At 38.0% G+C, this 21499-nt stretch overlaps 4 protein-coding genes and 2 non-coding genes across 8 annotated transcripts; 2 read left to right on the top strand and 4 right to left on the bottom strand.

Moving 5' to 3' along the window:
* Window positions 1-76: 76 nt before the first annotated feature.
* LOC115704314 (uncharacterized) lies at window positions 77-1075 on the bottom strand. Its single transcript, XM_030631528.1, has one exon. The coding sequence runs from the start codon at window positions 1073-1075 to the stop codon at window positions 77-79; it is 999 nt and encodes a 332-aa protein (XP_030487388.1).
* A 3339-nt stretch (window positions 1076-4414) lies between these two features.
* On the bottom strand, window positions 4415-6554 carry LOC115707784 (cytochrome P450 703A2). Its single transcript, XM_030635852.2, has 2 exons — window positions 5405-6554; window positions 4415-5324 (listed from the first exon to the last, which is right to left on the bottom strand). The coding sequence occupies exons 1-2, from the start codon at window positions 6326-6328 to the stop codon at window positions 4686-4688; spliced, it is 1563 nt and encodes a 520-aa protein (XP_030491712.1). The 5' UTR covers window positions 6329-6554; the 3' UTR covers window positions 4415-4685.
* A 481-nt stretch (window positions 6555-7035) lies between these two features.
* On the top strand, window positions 7036-11248 carry LOC115705576 (uncharacterized). The gene is made up of 4 exons (XM_030632945.2): window positions 7036-7756; window positions 7886-7991; window positions 9134-9224; window positions 9345-11248. The coding sequence occupies exons 1-4, from the start codon at window positions 7487-7489 to the stop codon at window positions 10411-10413; spliced, it is 1536 nt and encodes a 511-aa protein (XP_030488805.1). The 5' UTR covers window positions 7036-7486; the 3' UTR covers window positions 10414-11248.
* On the top strand, window positions 7206-7277 carry TRNAQ-CUG (transfer RNA glutamine (anticodon CUG)). Its single transcript has one exon. It is a non-coding gene; the product is annotated as a tRNA-Gln (tRNA).
* Window positions 11249-11589: 341 nt separating the features above from the next.
* On the bottom strand, window positions 11590-14715 carry LOC115705577 (protein DEFECTIVE IN MERISTEM SILENCING 3). 3 transcript variants are annotated; one of them, XM_061106560.1, is made up of 7 exons: window positions 14563-14604; window positions 13506-13650; window positions 13324-13424; window positions 12922-13153; window positions 12557-12751; window positions 12153-12473; window positions 11590-11992 (listed from the first exon to the last, which is right to left on the bottom strand). In XM_061106560.1, the coding sequence occupies exons 1-7, from the start codon at window positions 14588-14590 to the stop codon at window positions 11812-11814; spliced, it is 1203 nt and encodes a 400-aa protein (XP_060962543.1). In that variant the 5' UTR covers window positions 14591-14604; the 3' UTR covers window positions 11590-11811. The 3 variants fall into 3 exon arrangements, with proteins under 3 accessions (XP_060962543.1, XP_030488807.2, XP_060962549.1); XM_030632947.2 differs by lacking the exon at window positions 13506-13650 and having other exon boundaries at window positions 13324-13438; window positions 14563-14715; XM_061106566.1 differs by lacking the exon at window positions 13506-13650 and having other exon boundaries at window positions 14563-14581.
* Window positions 14716-17959: 3244 nt separating this feature from the next.
* Window positions 17960-18066, bottom strand: LOC133033749 (small nucleolar RNA R71). Its single transcript, XR_009685817.1, has one exon. It is a non-coding gene; the product is annotated as a small nucleolar RNA R71 (small nucleolar RNA).
* Window positions 18067-21499: the final 3433 nt, after the last annotated feature.

Raw genomic sequence — 21499 nt, 5'->3', positions numbered from 1 at the left:
CAGAATGCTTGTTGCCGTACTAGTGCCAATGATCCTCCTAGTACCAGAACGTACCAAGTGTTGGGCATTCCAAATACTACGCCAACTCAGCATTAAGAAAATCCGATCGTGGGTAGTACTTGGCTTTAAAAACTTGACTAACAAGAGATGAGTCAGAGCATAACAATCGCCACCCTTGCTTGGCAAGCATTGCAAGATTAAAATCATGGAGATGACGGAAGCCCATACCTCCAAAGTCTTTATGAACAGCCAACCGATCCCAAGACATCCAAATAATGCCTTGCCCACTAGCACTCTTTGTTTTCCACCAGAAGCTAGCCATAAGCTTCTCAATATCATTGCATATTTTCAGAGGAATAAGAAACACACTCATGGCATAAGTTGGAAGAGATTGGATGACAGTTTTTAACAGAATTTCCTTACCAGCACGAGAAAGGAACTTACCATCCCAACTATTTATGCAGTTAATGATCTTATTCTTGAGAAAGCCAAGGATAACCGTCTTCTTCCTTCCAATAATGTTCGGCAGTCCTAAGTAGAAAGAGCCTTCAGTAGCTTCAGGCATGCCAAGGGTTGAGCATATTTGAGTTCTGACCACACCATCAGAGTTAGGACTGAAAAATATCGAAGACCTGGATGCATTGACACGCTGACCAGATGCCAGCTCAAAAGAGTGAAGGAGTCTATTCATACTGTCTACAACACTTTGGGTGGCTTGGCAAAATAAATAACTGTTCTTAGCGAAGAGCATTTGAGTGATAGATGGGGCCCCGTTTGCCACACGACACCCATGGATGATCCTATATGTTTCATACTTCTTAATAAGAGCTGAAAACCCTTCAGCAAAAATAATAAACAGATATGTGGACAAAGGATCGCCTTGACGAATGCCTCGCGAAGGAATAATAGGACCCATGATGTGACCACTATGGATAATAGAGTATTTAACCGAAGTAACACATTTCAGGATAAGATTAATCCATTTGTTGGCAAAGCCCATTCGACACATTACAGCTTGCAAATAGCCCCATTCAACTCTATCATAGGCCTTGCTCATATCGAGCTTCAAGGCCATATAGCCTTTTTTGCCTCTTCTTTTCCTCTTGAGGTAATGCATGATCTCAAACGCCACCATAATGTTATCAGAGATGAGCCTACCGGGAAAAAAGCACTTTGAGTTGGAGAATAATCTGATCAATCATGCTTCGCATTCTCTTCGCAAGGACTTTAGCAATAATCTTGTAAGATACATTGCAAAGAGCAATAGGACGCAGATCACCCATTGTGGAAAAGTTTTTCTTCTTCGGAATCAGAACAAGATTGGTGTCATTGATATCAGGGGGCAAATCTTCCGATCCTAAGAAATTAGTAACAAGCTGAACAATGTCAGGAGCGACAGTATCCCAGTGATGTTGATAAAATCCAGGGCCCATGCCATCAGGACCGGGAGCTTTATCAGGATGCATTTGAAAAATAGCTTGTTTTATTTCTTCAGGAGTAACCGGCTGTAAGAGAGCTTCATTATGATCATCAGTGACAGAACTAGATATACCATGTACCACAGAATTGCAGTCAATACCATCGGTAGCATAAAGAGCAAGAAAATAGTCAGTGATAACTTGATCAAGACCCGAAGACCATTTGACCCACGCATCATCAAAGTTTTTCAGTTGAACAATTTGATTGGTACGTCTGCGAGTACTAGCAGTGGCATGAAAATACTTACTGTTCTTGTCACCCGCATGGAGCCAAAACTGTTTTGAACGCTGCTTTCAATAAATCTCCTGTTGAGCTAGAATCTCAAAATAATTACACTGTTCAGCAAAGAAATCATCCACTTTCAACTTTGCCATTTTCTTCTTACTCTGTTTCAGCCTTTTCTTAAAATTTTCAGTAAGCTCAAAACCCCATTCAGATAAAATAATGCTGCAACACTTTAACTTTTCAGCAAGGGATACGTGCTTATTCACGGCCCAGCAATTTTTCACAAGCTCTACACACAAAGGCTCACGAAACTAAGCATTTTCATATCTAATTAAAGGGCACAAGACTAGGGAAGGTCACAGTTTCAAGCTCAAGAAATAACAGAGTATGATCAGACGAAGAGTAATCATAGTTTGACAATGTCGCATCAGGAAATAAAGAAAACCAATCATGATTCGCAAATGCGTTGTCTAACCTGATTTCAATATGTGTTGAGGTCCCACGTCCTCTCTCCCAAGTGAACCGATACCCTTTCAAGTCAAGTTCTCCAAGCTGGCAATCATGAAGTGCAAGGTTGAAACCATTAATCAAAGAATCAGGATAGGGCCGACCTCCCTTCACATCATTCTGAGTTGTAATATTATTGAAATCGCCAAGAATACACTAAGGAAGAGATGATTCATCAGCAATTGAGCGAAGCAGGTTCCATGTTGTATGTCTAAGAGAGCGTTGGGGTTCACCATAAAAACAAGTTAAGCGCCATGGAGGTTTGCCAGGGAGGGATATCTCAAGATCAATATGGTTGTTGGAAAAATTCAATAATCGGGCTTCATCAGAAAATTTCCAAAAGAAAGCAAGGCCACCTTTCCTTCCTTGGGCTTCAACAGAAAAAGAACTTTCAAAACCCAACTTACATTTCACTCGGTCCACTACATCCTTTCTACACAAAGTTTCACAAAGAAATAAAAAATTGGGCTTCTTATCAACACAAATGTCTTGTAGGAATTGAATGGCCCGTGGGTTCCCAAGCCCACGGCAATTCCAACAAATAGTACTCATATCAATTGGTGGGCCGGGGAACCAGGGCCCACCAAGCTGCCATTTTTTGGGAGACTAACAACATCATGATTAGAAAAATTATTGGGCTCATCTTTAGTATCCACTTCCTTAAGAATAAAATTATTATTGGCTGAAAAAGAATTATTATCAATTCTTTTCCTTTTTAAGTCAACCAAATCCAATTGCATATCAGAGATATAGGTGGCATCATTATCATGCAAAGATAATGTGGGGTCAACACTAGAAGATTCCATGCATGTAACAACTTTCCTAGAATCAAGGGATATATTCGAATGGACAAAAAACCTTGATGGTGGCTGATTTTTTTGCGTGTGATATCCCTTCATTCCAGCCGTGACTGTAGCAATTCGATTGGAAGGTGATATCGTGTCTGGAGCCGTGATTGTAGCCGCATCAGTGGTGGATGGTATCGTGACTGGAGCAGGAACATTGAAGGCTGAGAATAGTGCTGATTTCGTGGCTGTTGATGGTTCGACTGGAGGAGCTTCGACTGAAGCCGTGACTGCTGCCGCACCTTGAGAAGATGATGCCATGACAGTAGCAGCGACCTTGAAGACGGAATTGACTGCTGGTGTTGTTGCAGATGATCGTTCGGCCGGAGTAGCAGTGCTTGCGCCTGGTGTGGTGGTGCCTGGTGGAGTGGCGTCGGGTTGTCGGGTTCGCAGCCATGGTGAGGCAGTCAGAAAACTCTGTCTTTTTGATGGCGCTTTCATCTCCAATCCGTACGGTTTCACAATATCATCTATCGGTGTATCATAAAGCTTAGCACAAGCCCATGATTCCACAAATGAAACAAAACATGAGCAGTTTTTCATATTTAAAATTTGCATAAAAAGCATCGCCACCGTATGAAATTTTATTCGTCTCTTAAGATGGACTTCAACATTTAATCGGACTCTAACACGTAAATATTCCCTCCAAACGCCTTGAAAATTGTTTGAATCGGTTTCAAGGAACGTACCGATATAATTTCCCGCTTGTCGAACCGCCCAATCCATCTTGAATCCGGTTTGGAGATCATGAATTTGCACCCATAAGTCGAGTTTATTCAGCGCAATTGTTCTTGGATTATCTCCCTTCGTTAGCCTTTCGAGAATCAATTGTTTATGATCATATGTCCAAGAGCTTCCCGTAATGACTCTTTGAATATCGATTTCATGAAAAAATTGAAAAAGAAATCGATTTTGTTCGATGATTTTGACATACATTCCTTTCCCCGGTTTCCATAAATCCGCCATTATATTCTGAAAAATCATGAAGTTTGAAACCTTCCCCGTCAGCAATCTTCCAACGAGACACCATCGATCATCGAACTCTATTTCTTCCACATCCTCCTCCTCGTAGACAACTTCATTTTCTTCCTCATCTTCCTCATCTTCCAAGCAAATGTTCTTCCATTTTTGCTCTAGATCTTTGTTAACGCCACTTGATGAAGCCATGGAAGGCAAACAAAACTCTCAGAAAAAACTCACTAAACACACAACAATCCCAAGAACGAAAAACACTCTATAGAGAGAGAGACAGTATCACATACCATCAGGCATGACCCTTCATTTACTATTTATAATAATGAAATAGTTACTCTTTGAAATAATAATAGTTATATACCATCTTGGAAAAAATAATAATGTGACTGTAAATCTTATAGAATTTTGTATATTTGCATAGTTACTCTAATAACATCAGGTGGAGAAAAAAGTACATAATGTAGTAATCATGAATTTGGTTTGAGCGGGTCACTACACAAGTTTACACTTCATGGCAAACAAGTTTAGAAATAAATCAATCCATTCATTATTAAATGAAATGCTGTCCAGTTGCCCATTCTGTAAATCGACTAAATTATTTTCATTTTTATTTAAAATTATGAATTATATATTATGAGTGGAAATTGAAAACTGTCAGTGGTACAAATGATCAGGCAAACGCGGTGTTGCAACGGCCAACAAGGGTCGAGCCTTAGGCATGGTCATTCCATACACCTCAGTGGTGTCAATATCTTGGGGGCTCATTCCCTCAGGCGGACCCCAATCAAAACAGTGAAAGAGCCGAGCCAGACCCATCAAAACCAAAGTCACTCCAAGTGGCGCCCCGGGACACTTCCTCTTCCCCGCGCTAAACGGCAATATCTTGAAATCGGCTCCGTGGCTAATCTCCACTCGGCTACCATCACCTAACCAATGCCTTTCGGGCCTAAACTCCTCCACGTTATCCCATAGCTTTGTGTTTCGGCCCAACCCGTGAGTGTTGATGAAAACGCGCGTTTTAGCGGGTATTTCGTAACCATTGATCGTCGTGGCGCAAAGGGATTCGTGGGGAATCAGAAATGGTCCTGCTGGGTGCATCCGAAAAGTTTCTCGTACGACGCAGCGCAGGTAGTTAAGGTGGGCCAAGTCTGATTCGGATACCATTCGAGTCCGACCCACGACTGAGTCCAGTTCCTCTTGGATCTTACGGAGGACCCGCGGGTGCTTTATCACCTCCGCCATTGCCCACTCGTTGGTCACAGCCGAAGTGTCTGTAGCAGCAGCTATCATATCCTAAAAGTCAATATTAATTAAATAAAAATACAAACTTTGTTGATCATTTACTGTTTCAAAATATTTGAGTAAGTGATCACCTGAATTAGAGCTTTAATTTCGACATCATCCATATGTGCTTTTCCATTTTCACCAGGCAAAGATAGCAAAACATCAACAAAGTCAATTTCATTATTCTCTTCTCCATTTTCCACTCCTTGAGAACTCAAACCTGCCTTTCTCTTCCTATGTTCTTCAATAATCTTAATGTGAAAATCATCCACTCTCTTTTCCACTTCTCTCATTTTCTTCTCACACCCGTAAGGGTCGACCCATCTCCAAATGGGCAAGTAGTCACCCAAATAAATCAACCCCAACAACCAAAACAGCTCATGGGTGATGTGCATGAACTCCATTGCTTCTTGTGGCCCAGCTGATCCCGACCCAAAGTACTGTTTCCCAAGCAACATTCGCGTCACATTGTTCATTGAGAATCCACCCAACACATCCCTCAAATCTATGGCTTTTCTAGTTTGGGCCCGGGCCCATACATCTCTCACAAGATGTTGGGCTTCATCGGCTCTTTGTGCCGCAAATGACTCCAGCCGCTTGGTTGTCAATAGATGTTCCATGCAAATTCTCCTCATTCTCTTCCATTGTGGGCCTAGTGGGGCCAGTGCCACGTCATTGCAGCCATACGCCAAATGCACCGCGGCCAGAGTCCGTGGCCGAGAGGCGAAAACCTCGTCTTGCCTGAGAAGTATCTCACGTATGGTATCGGGGTCGTTGGTGGTGATGGCGTCTACGCTGCCCAATCTCAGGTACACCAATGGCCCATATTTATCACACAATGAGGCCAGGTCCCTGTGAGGAAGCTGGCCCAATTGAAGAAGGTTTCCAACAATGGGCCATCTTGGTGGGCCTGGAGGAAGCCTTTTATTGGATTTACTACTAAGTCTTTTTAAAATGGTATGGGCAAGAATAACTGTGAAGAGAACAGACATAGCATAAGCTGCTAAATCCATTGATTGTATTAGAAGATAATAATACACTGTTCCACATTTAAGTACAAAACAAACTAATATTTTCCAACTTTAATGAAAATTTTGACTTGTTTATCGTATATATGGACGATTATTCAATAAGAAAAACTTAAGATCAGCACAATCTTTACATGCAATGCATTTTTCTTTTTTCATTGTTAAAAGTTTTTTTAGGTATTTGTTTGGTGAATAGGCTTTTTTAAATGTCTCCTCCTACTTTCAAGAAATGGCAATTGCATGTCCCTTTTTATTGAAAAAAAATAGATAAATAGTGAAGTCCAGTCATTATATTTGCCCAAAAGTATATATGGACATCCTAATATAAGAAAATAATAAATATAAATTATTTTTAAAATTTATTCTTAATATTTTTATTTATATTCTTCAGTGTTAATGACTGTGGTATTTAAGTTTTATGACACAACTCTTTTTTTTGTTAAAAGAAATTGTATTTCAATAAATATTTTCATATAAAAAACATCACTTAAATTTTATTAGAGTCCAGTCATTAAGATTAGACCCTTTGACTGGTAATGGATATAGAATTTAATGGAAGTGCAAAACACTGTTATGATATGAGGGTACACTTACATAGTTACTTGGCAATTGGCACGCTTGGATTGGGTTGACACACTTTCCAAGCTATTATGGGATTACTAGTCAAGAGTTACTTTTCGGATTTTTAAGGTTCTAAAATTCTCCCAATCATCTGCCCAGTAATTATTTGATTATAAATATGGTTGGGATTAATTAATGGCTGGTATATGATTAACTTGTTAAATTGTAGGAAAAATTTAATGACAAATTTACTATTGAAAAATTATTATATAAAAATAAAAGTACTAAACGTAGCATCATCGGTTCCATGGTCTAGTGGTCAGGACATTGGACTCTGAATCCAGTAACCCGAGTTCAAGTCTCGGTGGAACCTATCTTTTTTCATATTTATTTTAATTTGGGTTCTTTCGTTGTGACCGTAATAGACAATGCTATTGCGCTTCAGCCAAGTTCTATGGCCAATTCCACCTCAAAATCAAATACAAATACTCAAATCTTTAACCTACTTTCTTGTTTACTACAACTGTACTTTGAGTTTTATTGTCGAAAGCTCTAGCTTTTCTCTTTTACTTTCGCGTGAAAATGGATCAAGAAAGGGCTCGGAAGATTGAGGAGACAGTGGTGGACATACTGAGAAATACGAGTTTGGAAGAGATGACTGAGTATAAAGTCCGAGTCGCGGCCTCGGAGCGTCTCGGAATCGATTTATCTGGGGCGGAGTATAAGAAGTTGGTGAGGATTGCGGTCGAGACTTTTCTGGTCTCGGCGGCGGAGCAAGAAGAACAGGAGAAGGAGAAAGAGAAGAGTAACTGCAAGGAGGTTACTGAGAGGGGTGATCGCTTTATCTGTAAGGTTAAAGCCTAGTTCTTTTCTTCCTTTCTTTCTTCTTCTTTTCGAAAGGTGTTCAAACCTAGTTCACTGCTCTGTTTGGTTGCTGGGAAATTATTGAAAATTAACTTGACCCATTTAGTTTCATTTTAGCTTTCAGAGAAAAGGAGTGTAGCGGTTCATGATTTCAAAGGCAAAACTTTTGTGTCAATCAGGGAATTCTTTAATAAAGATGGAAAGCAGCTTCCTTCTAATAAAGGTAATCATACATAAAATGTGTGTGTGTGTGGAGATAAACTGTGAATCTTCTCCATCTTTAGGTTTATGTTTCAGTTTTTGCATTAATTTTCTGAACCACAAGTATTACTGCAATTCAAGGCTGCTATTTAAAATATAGAATCATTTTATCTATCAAATTATGTGGTAGAGTTCTCGTTTTTCATGGAGATTAACAAATAAAGAGTGACGAGATGCACATTATAATTGTGTGGTTAACAGAGAGATTTAAGAATGTTATAAGAATTAAGAATTCAAGTTATAGATTTTGTTTTCTTTCTTTTAATGATGAAACTTAAATATGTGGGTGGTTTATTCTAGGGGTGTTCATCAAATCACTCAAACCGTCCGCACTGCACAAAATATACGGTTTTAAATTCTTTGCGATGCGGTCGCTGTTTAAATTTTTTCTAAACTGCGTGGTGCGGTCCGGTTTGCGGTTTTAAATTGTTAATATGCGGTTCAAACTGCACCGCACCGCATATTATAAAAATGTTTTTACATTATTTAGTAGAAATATATGAAGGCAACCCAAGTCTAATAATTATTGTATTGTTGAAACTTGAATTTTTTTTTTCATATTTATTTTTAAGTCTTATGGTATTTTTGACAAGTGTTGCTTAAGTTTTGTTATATTTGTGATAATTTAATTATTTAATGATAGTCCAAACCGCACCACACTATTTTTCGCGGTGCGGTATTTTAGTTTCGCAGTGCGGGTGCAGTTTGAGAAATTAAAAAAAACGCAAGTACAAGTTAGTTTGAAAAGATAGTCAAAAACTGCACCCGAACACCCGTACTATGAGCAGCGGTATTACAGTTACTCAGCATGAGCCAAACATACAGTAATACCATTACCAAGGATCTAATGTTCCTAATAAATTCATACAATATTAATGGTTTTTTTTTTATGTTGAGTAGATAACCAAAGCTCAAATCTTTTGCCATTGTAGACTAAGAAGCTTGCTCATTGCCTTTTATTTTTATTTTTATTTTGATGGAGTACTGATAAGTTCATAGTAATTGGTCATTATCTTGTAGTTTCAATGTCCTTCCTTTACTCCTAGTAGAAAGAAAAACACAATTTGTGTCAGTGCTTATACTGTTCTATTGTTTTGCTTTTAGGAATTAGCCTGCCAGCTGACCAATGGTCTACCTTCAAGAATAATGTACCTGCAATCGAAGAAACTATTAGGAAACTGGAGTCAAAATCAAGGTGGGAGTCGAGTTTTGATGTTTGGATTCAGTCTAGATGTAGATAATGTGCTTTTTGGCTGAAAAAAAAGAACAAGAGCTTTATGGTTATCTAACATAATATTCTATAAATATAATGCAGATCTGAACTTGTTGATAAAAAAACTGAAGAAGACATGAGTAAATCAAAAGCTGGTGATAAAAAAACTGAAGAAGACTTGAGTAAATCAAAAACTGTTGATAAAAAAAATAAAGAAGACATAAGTAAGTCAACAACTGATGAAAAAAACGCTGAAGAAGACATGAGTAATTCAACAACTGATATTCAGCCTCGTGAACTTCCAATAAAAGTTGTCCGCTTGGATGGGAAGAACTATTTGCTTTGGGCACAACAGATGGAACTGTTGTTAAAGCAATTGAAGATTGAATATGTCCTCTCTGAACCAGGTCCAAGTGTTGCTCTAAGCCCAGAAGCAAGTGCTGAAGAAATTAGTCGAACAAAAGCTGCTGAACAGAAATGGATGAATGATGACTACCTGTGTGTTCACAACATCTTTAGTTCTCTATCCGATAACCTGTTTAATCTATACTCAAAGAAGACTATGACAGCCAAAGAACTGTGGCAAGAGTTAAGGCTACTTCATCTATGTGAGGAATATCAAACAGAAAGATCTCAAGTTAAAAAGTATATTGAATTTAAGATGGTAGAGGATAGATCTATCTTGGAACAAGTTCATGAAATTAATAGAATAGCTGATTCAATTGTTGCTGCTGGTATGACTGTTGAGGAGAAATTTCATGTTAGCGTGATCATCTCCAAGCTTCCTCCATCTTGGAAGGACATTAGTGTGAAGCTGATGTGTGAGGAGTATCTGCCTTTTTGGATGTTGATGAATCGTTTGGGTGTTGAAGAAGATTTACGAAACCAGCACAAGCGAAAATCGCCCACTCCGGCAAGCTACGGTCTACCTGACAGAAATGTGCAAATGATGAGACACCCAAAACCATACAATTTGCATCCAAAGAAGCGAAATTTGGAGAAAGATAACAAATTTTGTCACAATTGCGGTAAAAAGGGGCATCTTTTACAAAATTGTTACAATAAGACATGGAGGCGTGATAAGGAGTTCATTGAGAAGAAAAACGAGAATAATGGATCTTTGTCTGCCAATACAGAGGTCAACATGGTTAATGGGACAGCAACTACCTAATTATCTATAGACTAAGTTATGTTTTTCTTTACTGTGAAGTAGAGGCAAAATGCTATTTCAATTAGTGCCTCTGCCTTACTAATTATTGATTTGCCCTTGTGCAGAATTTCTAACTCATTTTTTACCTCGTTATGATTCTTTCAAACTGTCTCAACAACTCAAGTCTCTTTCTCTCTCTTTCACTTTAAATCCCTAAAATCCAGGTTACTAATGGACGGGTATTAGCAATTCATGCATATACATTACTAATAACCTATTTTCTTGTATATCTTAAATGGGATCTTTATCAGGTGTTGTGAGTTGGGGATCATGAGAACCTTGCTTCTGATGAATAGGAAGTTGAAAATGATGACTTCAATGCTACTGGGGCTCCTCTTCTTCCACACTCTCTTCTAAGAGCCTCTGGTTAGTTCTTATAACTTACTCAGCCAGTTGCGGTTATGAAACTCCTGCCTTCCGAGCTGAAACACAACGAAAATCCAATTTTCTTTAAGCCATTTGCAACTAATGCAAAGGTGGATGCTCTTGCAAGGCTTCTGAAAAAACGAGTGCATTAGATTGGAATAAACCAGATCACAACGTGATATCTCATGTGTAGGAGCGATTGTACTGATGGAAGAAGAACTCTTTGCGCAATGGAAGAAGACTAACAACGTTTGGTGATGCTAGTTATTAGTTAATACTAAAATATTGTACTTAGTTGCAATTGTCCTTAGTTAATTATCTAAAATGTCTATAATTAACTGTTCATTGAATAATATACATCTCTTCTTGTAATATATAGGGAGTGTATTGAATAATGAAAGAAATTGTAGGGAGTGCAAAATTCATGAAATACATCTCTTCTTGTAGTGAGTGCCACATTCATAAAATGCATGTGAATTGACATAAAATGTAATGTTACTAATGTATGTTAATGTTTTCCCAACCGTTCCAAAAAAAGAAAACAGAGTGTTCCAAGATGAAACAGGCCAGTTTTTCAATAATCACAAGTAAGATGTGGTTGGTTGCCACTATACTCTAGCCAATTCAGCGTGGTAATTGAATTACAACGCTGAATTTTGAAAAGTTTTTCAGAATTTTTATTTTGAGCTTGTTCGCAGATCTTTCATTGGTCAATACAACAGGTCAGATCATATTTACTTTAGAAAAACACTACTCAATCGAAAGTTATTATTATCTCAAAAAAAAAATGATCCAATTAAATCATTCTTGTCATTGAAAAATGAATCTTTGCGTTGATAATATAGAGTGCTGATATGGATTTGTCAAAGCAACAAATCTTTCTCAAAGAAAATCCTGTGCTAACAAATCTATGTCAAAGAAAATCCACTTTTTCTGGGAAACAAAAGATATTTAGAATTACATTGCTTGGTTCGAAATGTTTGTGTCACAAAATCATGCTTGCCCTTTAAAGTTGGCTCGTGTATAATTCATTAACTCTTGTATTCTTCTCATATCGGCAGCAACATTTGCTCGTTCCCATTTCATCTTTCTGATTCTATCTTCACATTCAATGTATTCTGCCGGCACATTAGTTTTTCCAGATGCTAAAGGAAACTTCACCTCTACATCCTGACTGTATTACAAAGTAACAAAACAAATTAAGGTGATAGAACAGATGCATCTCACAATAATGTGTATCCATAAGTTGAATCAAGAAAAATACTAATAAGAAATCGGAAACCATTAGAAGTTCACAGTAGACATTAAGCTATAGAAAATTGTGTTATACTCACCAACTTCCGAGGGCGAATGCACCTGACTTTTTTATCATTCCACCATCTAAAGACAAGGCTCCATCAGTTATGCATGAGAAAGCCTGTAACATCTCGGCTCTAGTTTTGTAGATTTGGAGGCGAGATAAGAGACTGTAGAAGAGTGTCTCCCTGAGACCTTGTCCATTGCTTGTGACAAAAGAAAGGTTTCTACTGTCCAAACTGAGTAAGTTCACTGCATAGTCAATAAACCCATCTGGGCACTTCCCATTTGGTAATTTTGGTTTCTGGATAGCAAGTTTCTTCTGTGGATCATCAGCGACAAATTCACCAGCATATTGCCTGAAAACGGGAAAAAAAAAATTCAATTTTCTTTTCCAAAGACAAGAATACAATATAAGAAAAGTATAACACTAAGTACTCACCCCAAATCTTCAAGGCATATGACAAGAAAACGACCAATTATTTTCATTCCCACAGCTGATGCAGCCACATGTAGACCAGTTGTCGAGTTGTTTATATTGCCTTCCTCATCATACTTCTCCAAAGCCTTAACACCTTCATAAGTTCTACAAACAATAGCTAACATGGTCTCCAATCCTAAATACTCTGACATAAGCCTAGCTCATAATAACAAAGAAACAAGCCCATTAGTAATCTCCTTTCAAGTAGTGATAAAAGCTTACTTGCACAATGCGCAGAATTTATTTTATATTGCCAATTGTGACTCTGCTGATGTTCATTTTTTAAACTGAATGGAAGAAAGAAGAGAGCGGTGAAAAATGCTAACCTACTAAGATTATCATCTTCAACTCTGGCAAGAGTAGCAACAACACCCAAGACATCCTTGGTAAATCCCAAATCTAAACCTTGAGTCGCATGATGAGAATTAAGCCAGTACAATACGCCAGCTGCAGAGTTTTCTAGCTTTAGAATTTTTTCCCTTGTTTCCTCTTCAGTGTGAGATGAACCAGCTCCATTTGTTCCAGCTCCATTTGACGAATGATACTTTCCGAGGCTAACTGAATACAAGTTTGGCTCAGAAGAATTGAACAGTTACATAGTCTTGTAGGATTATAAAGACAAAAAACACTAACTTCCAGGAATACTATTGGTATTAGCAATATTCAAAATAAAAAGTTGCTGAAAAATGATATTAGTACAAAGGTTTCATAATTGGGCAAATTCATACCTTGCAAATCAAGAATAGTCTCATCTAATTGATTTGCCTGAGTTGTGAGAAATTTGAGATTGTCCTCATGTCGCTTATTTATACTTTCCATGCTGCAGAAACTATCCAGAGCAAACTGATGAAAGGAGCAAATGAATGAACATTTTGTTTAACTAGAAATCAAAACTCAAAAGAAAGAGTACCAAATTCTATATGAAAATCTGAAATGTGAAACCAAAGTTGCTATGTCTTTGCTTAAATAACATGTAACAGCAGACTTTGGCAATTGATAAGCATTTGAATGCATATATTCATATTCAATCCTCGTCACAGATTCACTTTTTTTAGCTGTTGATAGAGAATAAATTGAATCAATAGAGCTTTGAAAAGTCAGCTCAAGGAAATTTGTTTTAAAAAGGTTCTCCAAGTGCTAAACTGGTTTGAAATAATAATTAAAAAAAATCAGTGAACACGAGCACCATTAAATTTGTTTGAAAAAGGTTCATCAAGTGCTAAAGGGTCATTAAATTTGTCATAAAAAAGTTCCTCTAGTGCTAAAATGAGAAGAATCTCCACACTTTTCAAGTAGTATCTGCTGCAACTGAGTTTAATAATCATTCATTAAAGCTTCACTTCCCACCTCTACTACTACTAGACCCGTCAATAGGGAACCCCTTAATAGCAGCAATAAATATCCCCATAGGAGCAATACTACTTTCCCAATACCAACAGGAACATTCTTGTATCAAATTTTGATCCCATGTAACAATTATTTCTTAATCACACAATCAAGTACTAGTGTCTCACTTCAAAAACAAAGTCATCCATTTGGTGAATGCATGCATATGTTTCAATTTCAGAACCATATCATACATACCACTTTAGTGCAGATCCTATGCCATGCCATATTTCAGCGACGAAAATTTAAAAAAGAAATAAAGGAAGGAACTTTACTAGCAAAAATACACAAAAACCCAAATCCAGTATAAGTTTAATTTTTTTCGACTTCAAATCCTACCTATGTATGATGTTAACGTTTGCCCAAATGTTTACATCGAACCCCTTTTCTAATATTTAGTTTTTTTTTTTTTTTTGCCCAGTTTTCAAAATCCTTGTCTAGGTGTTAAACGTAGTGAAAGAAAAAAAAAACACATTACTTGAGTCGAAGCTCAACTTGGGTAAAAAAGAATGCATCAAAGATAGAAAGTTGAGTGTGAAAAAGATAGAATAGAAATTAATTACGTGATGGTTCAGATTTACCTTGGACATGCCCGTTGAAGAAGAACATGAAAAAACCTACAAAGACAAATATCTTCCGTCAGCTTCACGAGTTCAGTTTTTATGTTTGATAAGTTCAAATGTCAGTGGCATATTCGTCATTACATGGAAGTTTTATTCCATTTATGAGAGAAATAGAAACTCATTTTATGTTATGTAGGGGCACGGGCACCCAAAAATAAATAATGCTCAAGTAGAAGGGAATTTTTTATAATTATGGAATTTCTTAAAAGCATTTTAAAAATTATGGACATTTATAGAAAAAACTTAAAATTTGGAAAAAAAAAATAAAAAACTTAAAAAATGGAAAAAATAGAATACCTATAAAAGGATATTTCCATTTATAAAATTCACACCCAAAATATCCAAATTCACCAATTCCTATATCGTGCGATTCCTCTTGCGATTCTCTTACGATTTCTTCCCTTCTCCTCCGATTTCTCTCTGAAATTCTTGGTGCTTTTGTCTCTGTGCAGCTCATATGGTTGATCTCAGGTTTCTTAATATATGAAGGTCAATGGAATTCTCTTGTTTGGCATAGCAGCTCAATGGAATTCTCAGGTTTCTTGCGATTCTCATCTGACTTCTTTCCTTCTCCTCTGGTGTGATTATCATTCTTCATCTTATTGTTCATGCTCCTACCGTCCCCGATGAAGAAAATCAATAAAATCTGAAGTCAAAATAGACAAAGGTAACAAACTATTGAATTTGATTACATTCTTGACTTAGTTAACATATTATTTAGGAAAAATGATAAGGAATTTTAATTTTAGGTTTTTATTTTGGTTCTCATAGTAATGTGTTGTGCTGTGATTGTAATTTTTAACGAAAAAAACTCTCATATCTTGAAAAAGTCACCTGCTAGTTCAATTTTAGGATTTTTTATTGCCTCTCAATGTAACCTGAAACTTTAAATTTGAATATGGTTGTGTTTGTTGTGTTGTTGCTGCAATTTATTGCAATTTATAGCAGAAAAATATCATGCCTTGAAAAAAGTCACCTGCTAGTTCAACCTTAAGATTTTTTATTGCCTCTGAATGTAACTTGGAACTTTAAATTTGAATATGGTTGTGTTTGTTGTGTTGTGGCTGCAATTTATAGCAGAAAAATACCATGCCTTGAAAAAAATCACCTGCTAGTTCAATCTGAGGATTTTTTATTGCCTCTGAATGTAACCTGGTGATAACTCTAAGATTTAGAGTTATTTTCATATCTTTAAGCTTGAATTTAATGTGAATTGTGGAGCAATTAGTGTCTAACCTATGTAATTGTGTTTAGTTTGTTGTGTCTTTGTAATAAATGAAAATGTGTGTTAGTAAGTGTTAAATAGACTTATGTTATTATTTTTATGTGTTTTAAACAGAAAAAAAAAATACAAGAATAGGTATTTGGAAATATTTGGGACAAGGAGAAAAAGGAGCAGAAAAATGCTTATTCTTTATTTGGCATTGCTATAGCGATCATCGCGTAGCAATTTGTCGGCCAGGTAAGTTATTTTGGCAGAGATAGTCAGTGGCTTTAATGAAAAGAAAAACGAGCTGAGGTGGCGGAATTTGGCTATTGACCCAACAAACATGTGGAAAATGAAGGACAAGTGGGTGATGACTTGGATTTCCAATTAGGGTAAACTTTGGTACCCTAATTGGGGGGCAAAAAGGAAAAAGGGAGGAGAATAGATAGGGTGGCTGCACTTTGAATGGAGGGTACGAAAAATTACAGCAGCAAAAAGAAATTAAGTACAGAGAAAGAAAGAGTACAAAGAAGAGAAGAAGGAGAAGAAGGCAACTACCAAAGAAAGGATTTGAGCTCACCACTCATCTCTCTTGCTCTCCACTTCATTTTGTATCATTTTCTTCTCTCTAATTTTCTCTTTAACTCCATGAACAATTTATTTTCTAGTTTGTTGTTTTTAATTTCAGCTATGAACTAAACTCTTTGAGATTTGGGTGGTTATGAACCCTTGTATGGACTGGTGTTTTGATTTTGCAATGATGAAGTAATCTTGTCTTAGTTCAATTAGTTGTGATGAAATGTTGATTGAATGTTAATTTTTGGCCATTTTTAACATTTACCAAGCTAGATCTTACTTGGAAAAGCAAGACCTAGTTGAACCCCTCTAATTGATGCATGATTTTTACCTTTTCTTTTAGGTATTAATTAGTAGTGAAATAGGAATATTTTGCTACCATGCATAACTAAAAATTTGATACTAAATTGGGCTATTTGTGATCTAATCTGATGTAGGAATGCATTGTTGAGATTATGAATAGTATATTGCAAGTTTTGGAAAAAGCTTGCTGGTTTTTTTTTTTTAAATTTGTTAACTGCGGGATTCTTTGAGTCATTCTTGAGGTCATTCTTTGTATCAAGCCAGGACATACAAGTGGGAAATTAATCACCCAAGTCTAATTTTCCAAATGCGAGTACCACCACTTTAGTCACGTTTAGCTTCTCATTTTCAGTTTATTTAGCTCAAAAAGTTAGTCTCAAGTTTAGAATCTAAGCTATAAATTTTTCTCGTGCATTAATGTGTGACTTTATTTTATTTTTATTTGAAATTCTTGGAATTACTTTTAGTTGATTTAACATTATTTAGTAAAAAGTCTCTGTGGAGACGAACTTTGATTACTTATCATTGTATTACTTGTTTGTGATTGTGTACACTTGCGCAATTATAAATCAATATAATTTTCACAACAAGTTTTTGGCGCCGTTGCCGGGGACTTTAAGTTATAAATTTTGTTTTATCAACTAATTGACATTCTAAGAATTTTTGTGCTTTTAATCTTGTTGGTTTGTCTTTGAAATCTCAGGTATCTATAGTGTATGAACCAACAAGAGGACTTTGAACTTGCTCCTATTGATCCCGAGATCGAACACACATTCCGAAGAAGAAGAAGGGTTCAAAAGGCTAAAGGCGAGAACATCATGGTGAGAATTTTGATGATGATGGGGTTGCTCGGACAAATAGTTAATCCCATCATATTGGCGGATGATCGAGCAAGGGATATAAGGGAGTATGCAGACCCCCATGTTTAATGAGCTCGATCCGGGCATTGTGAGGCACGAAATACAAGCACGCAAGGTTGAGCTCAAACGGTTGATGTTTCAAATGCTCCAAACTGTGGGGCAATTCAGCGGGATTCCAACTGAGGATCCTCACCTCCATCTCCGTTCATTTTTGGAGGTGAGTGATTCTTTCAAGATCCAAGGAGTAAGTGAAGAGGTGTTAAGGTTGAAGCTATTCCCATTCTCACTACGAGAAATGAGAGGCCTAGATCATGGCTCGACAACACTTTGCTTTTGATTACGCGTGACCAATTGGAATGACCTTGCTGAGAAGTTTCTGAGGAAATACTTTCCTCCTACTAGAAATGCAAAATTCAGAAGTGAGATCATGTCTTTTCAGCAACTTGAAGATGAGTCCACAAGTGATGCGTGGGAGAGGTTTAAGGAACTTTTGCGAAAGTTTCCACATCATGGCATTCCACATTGTATTCAGATGGAGACTTTTTATAATGGCTTGAATGTAGCTTCTCGAATGGTGTTGGATGCATCGGCCAATGGTGCTATTTTGTCGAAGTCTTACAATGAAGCATTTGAGATTTTGGAGACCATTGCAAGTAACAACTACCAATGGTCCAACACGAAGCTCCAACAAGTAGAAAAGTAGCGGGAGTCATAGAGGTAGATGCAATAACGGCTTTGGCGGCTCAAATGGCTTCCATGACGAATGTTTTGAAGAATTTGAGTATTGGGAACGCTAAAAATATTCAACCGAGTTGCTGCCATTCAAAGTGATGATGTCTCATGTGTGTTTTGTGGAGAAGGGCATGTGTTTGAGAAGTGTCCATCTAATCCGGAATTCAGGGTGATGTTACATGGGAAATCAGTGAATTTTAACGAAACAATGGGGCATTCTCAAACTCGTACAATCGAAGCATGGAAGAATCATCCTAATTTGTCTTGGGGGGTTAAGGAGCAAGCTCGAAGCACGCACCAGCCCCAAGGAAGACAAGCATATCCATAGGGTTTTTCACAACAACCGCGACCTCCACAACATGCTCAAAATTCCCAACCAAGTTCTCTGGAGAGTCTAATGCGGGATTATATGGCCAAAAATGATGCGGTGATACAAAGTCAAAATTTGCCTCTCTTGGAAACTTGGAGTTGCGAAGCTTGGACATTTGACGACGAATTAAAGCTAAGTACACGAGGTTCTTTGCCTAGCGACACGGGAAAATCCAAGGAGGATGGGAAGGAACACGATGCAACTCATTCACTTGGAGGAGTGGCAAGCATGCTGAAAAAATTAGAGGGAGGAAATAAAGGGTAGTGGGGAGCCACTGCTTCAATCCAAAATGACGAAAAATTGAGTAAAAAAAGCGCCGAGGAAATTGCGATACGGCCGGACCGGTTGATACGGCAACGGGTCGGCAATCGCAAGTCGATCAGCAATCCGCACCGATAAAGATGTACTAAACCACCCACTTCCATTTCCTCAAAGATTTCGGAAAGCTTGACGGCAAGATGGGCGATTCGAGGTTTTTAGATGTGTTGAAGCCAAACGGACTCAATGCGTATCAATATTCCTTTGGTCCATGAGCATTGGAGCAAATGTAGAGAACTATGTCAAGTTCTTAAAAGACATTTTGACGAAGAAAAAGGAGGTTGGGGAGTTTGAAACCGTAGCTCTTACCGAAGGATGCGGCGCCATGTTGAAAAGTAAGATTCCACCGGAGTTGAAGGATCGGGTAGTTTCTATGGATCCCTTGTTCTATTGGGGGGCGGGATGTTGGAAGAGCTTTATGTGATTTGGGTGCGAGCATCAACCTCATGCACGTGTCGATCTTTAAGAAGTTGGGTATTGGTGAAGCACGTCCTACAAAGCATTTGTTACATTGCAACTTCTTGTGAGTCCATGGCCCATCGGAAGGAAAAATAGAAGATGTTCTAGTACGGAGTTGACAAGTTCATTTTTCCAGTGAGAGTTTCATCATCCTAGACTATGAAACCGATAGAGATGTGCCTATTATCTTGGGTCGTAGTTCCTTGCTACCGGGAGAACTACCATCGATGTGCAAAATGGGGAGCTCACGATGAGGGTGAATGACCAAAAAGTCACCTTTAATGTGTTCAATCTTTATGAGATTTACGTGAGGATGAGATAGAAGAGTGCTCTAGCAAAGTGTAATTGACTCGATAGTGGACGAAAAATTTCACAAGGAAGCTTGGAAGGATGAGAAATTTATAAGTTCTTTTGATGAGCTTGAAGACTTGAGTGAAGATGAAGACAACCACGTTGCTTAGGTGGAACCATTGCAACCTATGCCCTAAATTCAAAAGAAATACTTTGAATCTTTAGAGTTGAAGAGAGAGAAAGTAATTTTAAGCCTCCAAAGGCAAAACCCTCCATCCAAGAACCATAGAAGTTGGAGTTGAAACCCTTGCCAAGCCATCTGAAGTATGCCTATTTGGGGGAGAATGACACGCTACCGAGTTATTATAGCAAAGAAATAAACTTGGTAGTTGAAGATGAAGGTGCCTTGCTTAGAGGTGTTGAAAAAGCATAAGAAAGCAATCGGGTGGACTATGGCGGACATAAGGGGTATTAGTCCAACGATTTTCACGCACGAATGCTTTTAGAAGTTTGGTTGTAGCAATTCGGTGAGCATCGGCGAAGATTGAATCCCGTCATGAAAGAAGTAGTGCGAAAAGAAGTGATCGAAGTGGCTAGATTATGGTATTGTGTACCCAATTTCGGATAGCTCATGGGTTAGTCTTTGTTCGATGTGTGCCTAAGAAAGGAGGAGTCACGGTGGTGGCTAATGCAAACAATGAGTTGATTCCCACTCGAACCGTGACGGTTGGAGGGTGTGTATGGACATACGGGAAGCTAAACAATGCTACTCGGAAGGATCATTTCCCCGCTGTCATTTATTGACCAAATGTTGGATCGTTTGGCGGGAAAGAGTTTTATTGCTTTCTTGACGGATATTCGGGTTACAATCGATTTCTATAGCACCGAGAAGATCGAGAGAAAACCACCTTCACTTGTCCATATGGTACCTTTGCCTTTAGGAGGATGCCATTTGGATTGTGCCTCCCGCGACTTTCCAAAGGTGTATGATGGCTATTTTCTCGGATATGGGGTTAGAGAAGTATTTTGGAGATATTCATGGATGACTTCTCTATCTACGGGGATTCATTTGGGGTTTGTTTGGAGAATTTGGAAAGAGTGTTAGCAAGATGTGAAGAAACCAACTTGGTGCTTAATTGGAGAAAATGCCACTTCATGGTTCAAGAGGGTATTGTGTTGGGTCACAAAGTGTCTAGCAGAGGATAGAAGTTGACAAGGCAAAGCTAGAAGTGATTGAGAAGTTACCAGCCCCTACCACGGTGAAAGGCATAAGAAGCTTCCTTGGACACGCGGGTTTCTATAGTGCTTCATTAAAGACTTTTCTAAGGTGTCCAAACCCTTGTGTAACTTCTTTGGAACAAAATAGACCATTTGAGTTTACCGCTGAATGTAATGAAGCATTTTAGAAGTTGAAGACTGACATTTCTTGTTACGGCCCCCGTGATTGTAGCACCCGATTGGTCATTGCCACTTTTGAACTCATGTGATGCAAGTGATTTTGCTGTTGGAATACCATTCTTGGGCAGCGGAAGAATAAGATCTTTCATTCCATTTATTACGCAAGCAAAACTCTTGTTGATGCCCAAATTAACTACACCACTACTTGAGAAAGAGTTGCTTTGCGGTGGTTTTTGCCTTTGAGAAATTCAGAACCGTATCTTGTGAACCAAGGTTGTTGTGATATGCTGTGACCCGACTCACGCAATCAATTATTTGATAATCCAAAGCAGAAAGATTCTAAACCCGAAGGCTTATTCGTTGGGTTTTGTTCTTTACGAA

Source organism: Cannabis sativa, chromosome 1 (genome assembly GCF_029168945.1).
Source record: "Cannabis sativa cultivar Pink pepper isolate KNU-18-1 chromosome 1, ASM2916894v1, whole genome shotgun sequence".
Lineage (NCBI taxonomy): Eukaryota > Viridiplantae > Streptophyta > Magnoliopsida > Rosales > Cannabaceae > Cannabis > Cannabis sativa.
The sequence above is the reverse complement of the archived record's forward strand: the minus strand, read 5'-3'. Positions and strand labels throughout refer to the sequence as shown.